This window comes from Monosiga brevicollis, genomic scaffold (genome assembly GCF_000002865.3).
Source record: "Monosiga brevicollis MX1 MONBRscaffold_15 genomic scaffold, whole genome shotgun sequence".
NCBI lineage: Eukaryota > Choanoflagellata > Craspedida > Salpingoecidae > Monosiga > Monosiga brevicollis.
In genome coordinates, this window is record NW_001865052.1 from 315116 (window position 1) to 325115 (window position 10000).

A 10000-nucleotide genomic window follows, 5' to 3' on the forward strand; every position below is an offset into this window, starting at 1 on the left:
CCCCCCCCCCCCCCCCCCCCCCCCCCCCCCCGCGCGCCCCTCTTCCTCCTCTTGGGCCACTCACTCACCATCATGTGCCTCTACGCTCTCAACGCTCACAGTCCGACCGTCTGGTCTTCCCCAAAGTGGGAGGAAAGCGGCCCCCAAGCCCGTTTGGAAAAAGTCGAGGACGGGGCTGCTTCACCCATGCCAGGGTTTGCCACCGCTGATCTCGATGCCAACGACCCCAAAGAGTTTGAGTTTGATTCGGTTGCTTTGCCCGACCAGGAGCGCACGGTTTGTTCATCCCTGTCGGGGCTCCACCCATTGCTATGCTCGTCATGTTGCTCCCAATGACGGGCCGTTCATATCCTGGTTTGGCACGACAATTTTTTTTTTTTTTTTTTTTCCCGCTGGCCCCTGACTTTGGCCAACGGGTTCAATCTTGCAGGTCTTTCGCAATCCACTCTTTGGGCTCGATGATGAAGAAGACAGTGGGGACGACGCGAGTGGCAAAGAAGATGCCGAGACAGCAGCCACGGGAGTTTCAGCTTCTGGTCAGTACTTGGCCCCGGCTGTTCCTTTCCTGGCTTGGCTCGCCTGCTCTGACCACCCGCCGCTGACCGTTGTCGACACCTTGCCGGGAATGCAGAAGCCGTGCCGGGCCTTGTGCCTTCGAGTGGGATCAACACCAACGCACCGGCCGACTATCCCAAGGGCGAGCTCTACCCTGGCTTTGACATTTATCGGTGCAAAGTGACAAATCCCACTTGGGGTATCCCTGATCTCAGCTATCAACCACCCTTCTTCACGGCTCCGGTTGTCTTGGCCCAACCGGATTGGGCTGACCCGCCTCTGACCAAATACACCAAGCTTTCTTATAACCGTCTTGACACGCAAACTGATCCTCCAGTGGATCGCATCTCCAGCACTGGTCTCTACAAGGTCATTGACAATTGCCCGCGTAACCCCCGCGGCCGCCAGGGTCTCCGTGGTCGCGGCGTGCTTGGCCGCTGGGGTCCAAATCATGCCTCAGACCCCGTGGTCACTCGGTTCGTATCTAAAATCTGTATTCCGTTGCTGCACGCCGCTCAATCTTTCCACTGCGTTTATTTCAGGGCCGCTCACACTCGTGCCCTTGCCTCGTCCAGCTGGGCGTTTACGCCTGAGGGGGATGCTGTGTACCGCAACGGGCGGCGCGTGGCCGAATTTGTGGCCATTCGGCGTGAGGACAATGGCAAACTTGCTTTTCCGGGCGGCTTCGTGGCCGCAGGCGAAAAGGTGCCCCAGGCTCTTCGTCGTGAATTCGGCGAGGAGGTCTTGGCTACCATGGATCTAACATCGGAGGAGCGTGCAGCTGTTGAGCAAGCCGTCGATACCGTCTTTGATCACGGGGTTGAGGTACGGACCATGACGAGCGTAGGCAGTGAGAGAAAAGTGACGTTCAGGTCCAGGCCTCTCGCCCTGTTTCATGTTTCACTCACGTTTGTTTTTCTTTGGGGTGACAGATCTATGCCGGTTATGTTGAGGACGACCGCAACACGGACAACTCGTGGATTGAGTCAACCGTGCATCTCTTTCATGATGAGGAGGGAGAGGCCTTGGGAAGCTTTTCCCTCAACGGTCAAGGGGCTGCTGCAGCGCACTGGACTATGATCACCGATGACTTTGACATGCACGCGAGCCACAAGGATTGGCTCAAGCTTGTGGCTCGCAAGCTGGACTGCTTTTGGTCTGACCAAGATGAGCTTAAACCCGTGTCTGTCCCCTTGTCGGACGCCAACCCGGTTGGTATATCGCCAGTGGTTGCACTGCATGTTTGACAGTGAGTTTGCTGTCGCTACCGTGCTCATGAACACTCACGGGCGTGCACTGCGTCTCTGTACAGATTACCAACCTGACCTACGTCCCACCCGATCCGGAGCGACCAGGCACCGCGCAGCAACAAGAAGAAGATACCGCGCTGGTTTCGGCAATACCAGAAAAAACATCGGTCATGGTGGCCATGCAACAGGCTCGGGCACACGCATCTGATGATGAGCTGAGTTTGCGCACGCCCAGTCGTCCGGCCTCAGCCTTGCCACCGGTTTCTGAGACAACTGGTCGATTTCCCGAGGTGTGTGTGTGCGTGTGTGCGTGTGTGCGTGCACCTTCACCACCACAACTCGTGGTAACAGGCATTCTCTTCCACTCACATATTCCGTTGATTTTTGCAATCAGAAGGAAACGGGCTTTGGTCAGTCAGCTCCGAGCTCGACGCACAAATCCAATGCCCCGCGCTTTGATGCGGACCGTGCTGTCCCCGTCGGTTTCCCCACCACGGAAGGTCGTCTCAATGAAGCGGCAACGCCTGATGCACTTGAAGAAGACGCGGAGGAATCTGGTGTTGAGGATCCCATGGTTGAGGTTTGTTGAGCTAGCATGGCTGACGATGGCTGACGGTGGCTGTCAGTGGCTGTCTAAAGGCTGTCTAACGGCTGTCTCACGGCTGTCTAACGGCTGTCTAACGGCCGTTCTGATTTGGCTCTAGATCTTGACACGGTATCGGAACATTGTCAACGCAATCAAAAGTCGTGGTTCAGCCACGGACGGCGTCGTTGAATTTGCTGCCAAATATTTGGGCTCCGTCCCAACCGATAACGTAAGCTTTGCTTACTCAGCAAGTCCCGTACCCGCTACACGTTGCGACTCAAGCCGGGGCCGTTCTGAGTGAAGAAAGCGTAGCAGCGTCATTCGATCGAAGTTAGCAGAGGAGGTTTTTTTATAAAATGATGATAATTTCTCACATTTGGGTTTCCTGTGGCCATAGCCTGGTGGTAACGCAGTGGTTTCAGCGTGCGTGCGGGCGGTGAAGGACAGCCAGAAGGGGCGCACCGCACCCATGGTGACCATACACGTTACTCCGAGCAAACTGACCGTTCTCGAAGATGGCCTGGAAGAGCCCCATGTCAACGTGGCTGTCAAGTACATTTCCTTCACCGGTTAGTCTGATGTTGGTATGGATGGAGTGGTCATGCATCCCGATTCATTCGATCTGCTCCTCAACACCTTAGGCGTGGATGCCAGCAACCCCAAAATCTTCGCTTTCATCGCAAACCAGCCCAAGGCCGCATCAATGCTCTGTCATGTGTTCTTGTGCAAAGTCAAGGCCGCAGCCGTTTCTGATGCTGTTGCCCATGCTTTCGAAAAAGCCCAAGAGCTGCGGTGCGCTTTCTTTGTCTCAACTCAATGGTTTCAAGAACATGGGCATCACTCCTGTGATATAGTCATCGGTCCACTCTTTTATCCTCACATTATTCCGGTCATGTAGGGTGGACCCATTTGCCAATACACGCGAGACACTGGACACTCAAGAGGCCGTAGTGGAACCCTTCTCTGCGGTACCAGCGCTCTGCGACGTGTTGGTGCTGCACAGGTTTTGGCATTCCGGTGCTCTGACGTTTTGTGTGCGATGCAACTGCAGGTGCAAATGGATCGCAAGTCGTTGCACGTGAAGATGATCATTGGGCATGGTCAATTTGGCAAGGTGTATCTTGCCGAGTACCAGCCCCAGGGTCTTGATGCCGCCCGTCAATCTGTGCAAAGCAGCAAGGTGCGTTTCTGAGGTTGATGCTGAAATCAATGGTTCCTTCATGCTTCCTCTACCCTTCTTCTATCGTGAGATGGGATCAACATGGTACAGGTTCGAGACTCAAGAGTGTCTTGGGGGCCGGTAGGTTGCGGTCAAGCTCATGAAGGCAGACTCCTCGAGCCTTGACATTGAAGAGTTCATGCAAGAGGCTCACATGTTAAGCGTCGTCAAACATCCAAAATGCCTCGAGGTCAGTTCGCCTCAATAGTGCCGAAGGATGAACCTAGAAGGGAATTCTGGTGAAACAAAATCGAGCCTGTCACAACTCACGGTTTTCTCTCCGTGTGTGTGTGTGTGTGTGTGTGTGTGTGTGTGTGTGTGTGTGTGTGTGTGTGTGTGTGTGTGTGTGTGTGTGTGTGTGTGTGTGTGTGTGTGTGTGTGTGTGTGTGTGTGTGTGTGTGTGTGTGTGTGTGTGTGTGTGTGTGTGTGTTTCATTCTGCACCTGCTTGATTGCTTGATATACGATTATTTTGGCAGCTTATTGGAGTTTGTTTTGAGCGCCTGCCATGGTTGATCGTGGTTGAGTTCATGCAATACAAAGATCTGGGCGTTATTCTTCGCCAAGCAAAAAAAGCCAAAATGTACTTCCGGACACACGAGCAGCTAAGCTTGATGGCGCAGGTCGCCGAAGGCATGGTATTTTTGAGCTCCAAGCGCCTCATCCACCGTGATATTGCGGCCCGGTTAGTCTACGCATGTTTTGCTGCTTGATGCTTGGCTTTTGGCCTGTTTGGCCTGTCATGGCCAGATGTTGGATGTTGGATGTTGGATGTTGGATGTCCGTGTTTGGCTCGCTCGCTCATCCTGTGTGTGTGCTTGAATGTAGAAACATCATGTTGCATCACAAGAGCCAAGTCAAAATTGGCGACTTTGGTACGTTGGGGTTACGAGGTGGTCATCGTGTTGGCATCGCAACCGTCTTTGCGACTTGGTCTTGGGTAGCATGCGCATGCCCCTCACCCGAACCATGCTTGCGGTATTAGGGCTGACACGCCAGCTACCACCGCATCAAGACTACTGGCGGTTGGACAAAGCAGGGCGCCTCCCTGTCAAGTACATGGCGATCGAAACCTTGACTTTGAAGCGCTTTGGTATTGAGAGTGATGTGTGGGCCTTTGGCGTGTACATGTGGGAGATCTTGGCGTATGCTGAAACACCCTGGGAAAGCCAAGGCATTGTGTCCAAGGACATTCGTCGCGCCTTGATTGAAGGCAAGCGCATTGCCAAGCCGGAATATGTGGCAGCAGACATTTATGAGGACGCCGTGCAAAGTGACCACGTGCGCAAGGTCTTTGACGTGGTATGTAAATCGCGCACAGGGCATCACTTTTTCCTCTGGGAGTGCTTACATGGTGCATGATTGCTGGGTTGACGCCCTGCTTGATGAATGGGTTGTGCGCCTTCTCATGCTGGGTTGGCGTAGATTTATCAACTAGCTCGAACTTGCTGGAACAAGGAGAAGAGCTCGCGACCCACGTTCCCCCAACTGCATCAGCGGCTTGAAGATTTGCTTGAGCAGGAAATGCAGTTTCACGGTCATGTCCACGCTTTGCGTGACGTCGGTCGTGCCGTCTTTGATGCTCTAGAAACCTTGAAGAAGCTGCGAAGCCGCCGCGCCGAGCGTGGTGGTTCGTTGATTCGTTCGTAGATGCCGCCTTTGCAGCAGGAACATCAACTCGTGGTGTGGAGCGTGATCCGAGGTATCGTGTGGACATGAGTCAGGTGGCGGGAGGGGCACGCGGTGCGTGCAATTTGTGCGAGAGGACTCGAACGAGCATGTTTAGGCGATGATCACCAATTTCTATCAACTGAGTCTTTTGTTGGTTTTCAGTTGTTCAAGTCTCAGTTGTGATACAATTAAAATGCAAAGAATTCATTCAAGATGCACAAGGTGTGAGACACAGTTGAGATCATAAGCAGGCAGCAGCTTCATCAGGTGTGATGGCATCATGTGGGAGCACCATGCACAATGCGCGCGAATTGAGGTCTGGCCGGATGCTCAACCAAGAAATTGACCAAACAATGCGGCGCCACCAGCAGCCGTGACAACTTAGGAAGCGACCAGACGGGCAGAGTACAATCCGTCCTGTCTGCTCCAGTGCCACATAAGCAGTCTCATCTTTGCAGAGTGTATCGCGTTCCGACATAGTGAAATCAGAATCGCTCGGAAGACGCCATGTCATGCACGCCAGTTGTCAGCTCTTTGTTTCCCCGCTTGTCATCTAAAATTTTCTGACTTTGTGTTCTTGTGTGTGTGTGTGTTGTGTGTGTGTGTGTGTGTGTGTGTGTGTGTGTGTGTGTGTGTGTGTGTGTGTGTGTGTGTGTGTGTGTGTGTGTGTGTGTGTGTGTGTGTGTGTGTGTGTGTGTGTGTGCATGACAGCCACGTGCTTTTCGCACCTCAGACGAGTGCTTGTCCTTTTCGCGTGTGGGGGTATCAGAGTTTGTTGTCGTCGGCTCGTCGGCGTCATTAGTAGCGCAATGGCGGCTCCTCAGGGCAAGGGCAAGACCACGCCCAAGCAGACCACGTCCAAACGGGCGACACCCAAGAAACAGGTGAGTGAGAGCTTTTCTCTGCTTGCCTCATCTCCACTGCCTCCTCGCTTGCTGCGCTGATCAACGCTGCTCGGTCATGCTCGATGCCAAGTGTAGAAGGCCAGCAAGCGCGCCAAGCGCGCCGCAGACGATTCAGCTGCAGGAACAGATGGGCCCGTAGCAAATATTCCGTCTCACATTTCTGAGCTATACGTTGTACGCCATGCTCAGCGCATGGATGAGTCAGAGGGGGAGACGTTTCGCCAATTTTTCGCGTCGACGACCCGGCCCTATGACCCGCCCATCACCAAGCATGGCGAAGCGCAGGCGCGAGATGCGGCTACTCATTTTGCAAAGCTGCATGCTCAAAAGCACCCCTTTCGTCATGTGATGAGCTCGCCGCTCACGCGCTGTGCGCAAACGGCTACCATCATCGCCGCCCAACTGGGAATTCCCGTCCTCTTTGTACCTGGACTGAGTGAGTGCGTCAAGGCGGTGCGCCGGCTAGGTGTTCGCACTGCCGGTACGTTCCTGCCACTTGCAGAACTGCAGAAAGAATGCGAGCGGGTGTTGCCCGAGGGCGCAACGTTGCCCCGCATGGTGGATATGTATTCGGAGCTGGCGACAGAGGCGCCGCCGACTGCGGTCGAAACCAAGGCTGGTGATGAGGATGAGGAGGCTGAGGAGACGGCACCGATTGCAGATGGGCCTGGCACGTTTTTTGATGCAATTCTGACAGCCATGGGTATCTATGCGGGCCAAGCTGCAATTCTCTGCACGCATCGAGAAGCGTTCAAGCTCTTGCTTGACATGGACGAAGACAATCAGGCCGAACTCACCAAGAAGCAACTGCTCAACTGCGTGGTGGGTCATTTCCGTGGCGATGAGCAAACAGGGGGCTTGAGCTACCAAGGCCTCACTTTGACGAGCCAGAATCATCTTGCGGCCAAGGAGCACCTGCAAACAGCACGCCGTGCCAAGAAGAAACGCCAACGTGCGACCAAGCAGCGCAAGCGCGAGGAGCGGGCTGCCAAGCGGGCGGCGGCGGCGGCTGCACGAGAGAATGGCGCCAACCAAGGAGAAGCGTTGGTGGATGGTGAAGGCTCTGATGGGGAGGAGCTAGACGAGTTGCCGCCACACCCTCCGGTAGATTCGGCTGATGAGGATGAGGATGAGGATGAGGATGAGGATGAGATGCCCGAACAGGATGAGGATGAGGGCGCAGAGGAAGACGGGGAAGAGGATGAGGAAGAGCAAAGTGCTGATGAGGCATGAGCTCAGCCCTTTTGTTGTTGTCTTGACGTTTTGTGTTCGCACAAGGTCACCTACCCGCTGAACGAGTTAGCTTGTCAGTTGCAATTGAGTATTTCGATTTTTTATCTTCTCATTTCACAGTCGGGAGAGCATGCATGACCGAACAACGGGTGTGCGCGTTGCGAACCGTCCGTCACACAAACAACAAAGCGCATCATGCAATAACCATCATCTTTAACGCATGGCACAACACCAAGAATCATCCTTCACCCTGGGCAGGCGTCAGGGTAGCACAGCTAATACAGGAAGAGGGGAGAGTGAGAGACAGAGAGAGAGTAGGGGGGAAGTCGAGAGCCAACAAGCAAAACAAAAACAGAAGCAGTCTCCAAAGAGCGCATAGCGACAGGGTAATACAGCGCCGCAGTTTGAGCAGCTGTCCAGTTGTAGGCTTGTAATGCACCGGCGACCGTTCATGGGCTGGCGATCCTTTCCAGCTCGTGGAGTAGAGGAAATTGGGCAAGTCAGGAATCATTACACGCCGTCAAAAAAAGATCAAAGCCAGTAACGAGCAAAGCTCGAGCCGCTCTTCGATTCCGCCCCAAAGCAACAGCCACGCTCATTTCAAGGCACAGAGGGTATATGATGCATGGTAGCAAAGGTCTGGTCCGTGCAGGTGCAGCTGTCAGTTTTGGCGTTAACGGTTGTTAACGGTCATGTGGATCATTCTTTTTTCAATAAACATGGACAGTGCCGTAGGCGATGGTCCAAAAGAGGACAAAGGTGAAGAGGTTCTTGGTGACGCCATCCCAGACGACGTTGGAGAGTGCCGGGAAGTAGTCTGCACGCGAGCTGCCCACCACCAGGAACAGAGCGCCGGAAAGAGCCAACGAGCACAGGAAGTAAAATGCAAAGCCATAGAGAAACTCAAGGCCTAGGGTGCCAGCTGCTACGCCCGAGGCAATGGCCATGACAGCGCGACTAGAAGCAGCAAGCGACGGCACGGCAGGTGAGAGGTATTCGCCCTGAGGCTCTCAAGCTCATCTTTTCTATTTTCCTGATCCCCCCCATCATCCTGCCACCAGCGATCAAATAAAACAAGATGCCGAGCATACGCACATAAAGTGGATTCGTGCAAAGTTCTTTCCCAGCGCGACGCCATCGCCGTCCTTGAGGCTGAGCCCCGACCCCTCTGCCGCTGCCGCATTCATCGTGCTCGCGTGTGTGTGTGTGTGTGTGTGTGTTCGTGTGTTCGTGGAAAACGCTTGTGTTGAAAACTACAGTTGTTAACAGTCATTCTATGAATGTCAGCGCTTTTGAGTGCTTCGCCAAGACTCTGATATGCCTCATCTTCTGATACTTTTGCTACAATTACTAAAATAGAGCATGGCATGGAAACTTCAACTTCTTCATTTTTGAGAGAGATAAATACGGAGTCTCCACGAAAAAAAAATGGCAACGGCTGGTACGTTACTGGTTTTGGCGCTGGCGGGCTGGCTGGCGGTGTGTGCTGATCCGGAGGTTCCTTCAATGAATTGGGATGAGCGGGGCAAGCAGCCGAGCATGATCTCTACCTGCTCAGATGTCTCTGCGCGAGTGTATGCGCGACAGGATTAGTGTGGCTTGAGCTTGCATGCCCCTGACGCTCGGTGTTTCTCGTGGTGGTTCATCTGAGCAGAAGAGGATCAGAGCTGGAGCGCTTTTGCGTCGCCGGCCGTCGGTTCCGGGCAAATCCCCCCCTTCCACCACGCTTTTCCTGGTAGGTACTGACGTCACATTCTTGCTCGAGTGAAATCCGGCCATGCTCTTTTGGTTGCTCTCTTGGTCGCTGGCTCACGGGTTGGATGTGGATCAAGTGCGCAGTGTCGAGGCAGCTCGAAAATTTTACGGTGACATCCTTGGCCTGACGGTAAGGCTTTCATTGGGCCTTTTGGTCGAGTCATGCCACATACCCAGTGCCGTCTCATATGTGAGAATCCACGCCTGCTTTGATAACAACACTTCTGTGTTCATCGTTCCAGGAGGGTCGCTCGGCACCTGACTGGGTGGACTACAACATGTTTGGACATCAAGTGGTCGCCCATGTCTCTCCGCGCTTGAACGAGGACCACACCAACGCCGTGGACGGTCATGATGTACCCGTTCCTCACTTTGGCTGTGTTCTGGACTGGGAGGGGTTTGATCGCTTGGCTGCCCGACTCACTGCCAAGGGCGTCAAGGTCAGTGGCGACACACGCGTCTAAACTTTGAGGATGACTTGCGCCCAACTTTTCTCATAATTTGTTCCCGCGACCAGTTTATCATTGCCCCGTATGTACGCTTTGAGGGCATGGCGGGTGAGCAGAAGACCATGTTCGTCAAGGACAACAGCAACAACAATCTCGAGTTCAAGGTAGGACGGTTGCTTGGTGTGCGTCACGGCCCAATGCAAAATTTGCGAGGCCCTCCAATGTCACATGTGGCGTTTTGCAGTGCACTCTTGGAGGGCGCGATACGGGAATCGACTGGACATGTGCGTGGTACCATGACCACTCACTTCGACTCGTCTGTCGTTGGATAGGCGATGCGCAACCCGAGCTACCTGTTTCAAAAGCAGTGACAGCACTT

General features: G+C 54.0%; 2 protein-coding genes across 2 annotated transcripts in view; both read left to right on the forward strand.

Moving 5' to 3' along the window:
- Positions 1–7417, forward strand: part of MONBRDRAFT_37628 (uncharacterized protein) — a gene marked incomplete at its 3' end in the record, with an annotated part of 11877 nt that extends 4460 nt beyond the window's left edge. Inside the window, exons 11-24 of the mRNA XM_001746985.1 lie at positions 127–276; positions 431–536; positions 632–1380; positions 1488–1766; positions 1868–2095; positions 2200–2385; positions 2510–2620; positions 2789–2960; positions 3033–3183; positions 3367–3571; positions 4088–4293; positions 4553–4910; positions 6104–6163; positions 6350–7417. Of these exons, the coding sequence (XP_001747037.1) occupies positions 127–276; positions 431–536; positions 632–1380; positions 1488–1766; positions 1868–2095; positions 2200–2385; positions 2510–2620; positions 2789–2960; positions 3033–3183; positions 3367–3571; positions 4088–4293; positions 4553–4910; positions 6104–6163; positions 6350–7417 (4029 nt within the window). The remainder of the gene's footprint in view (positions 1–126; positions 277–430; positions 537–631; positions 1381–1487; positions 1767–1867; positions 2096–2199; positions 2386–2509; positions 2621–2788; positions 2961–3032; positions 3184–3366; positions 3572–4087; positions 4294–4552; positions 4911–6103; positions 6164–6349) is intronic.
- Positions 7418–9194: 1777 nt separating this feature from the next.
- MONBRDRAFT_9369 (uncharacterized protein) lies at positions 9195–9992 on the forward strand (the record flags this gene model as incomplete). The annotated part of the gene is made up of 4 exons (XM_001746986.1): positions 9195–9302; positions 9415–9612; positions 9690–9785; positions 9954–9992. The coding sequence occupies 4 exons, from the start codon at positions 9195–9197 to the stop codon at positions 9990–9992; spliced, it is 441 nt and encodes a 146-aa protein (XP_001747038.1).
- Between the last annotated feature and the right edge of the window lie 8 nt (positions 9993–10000).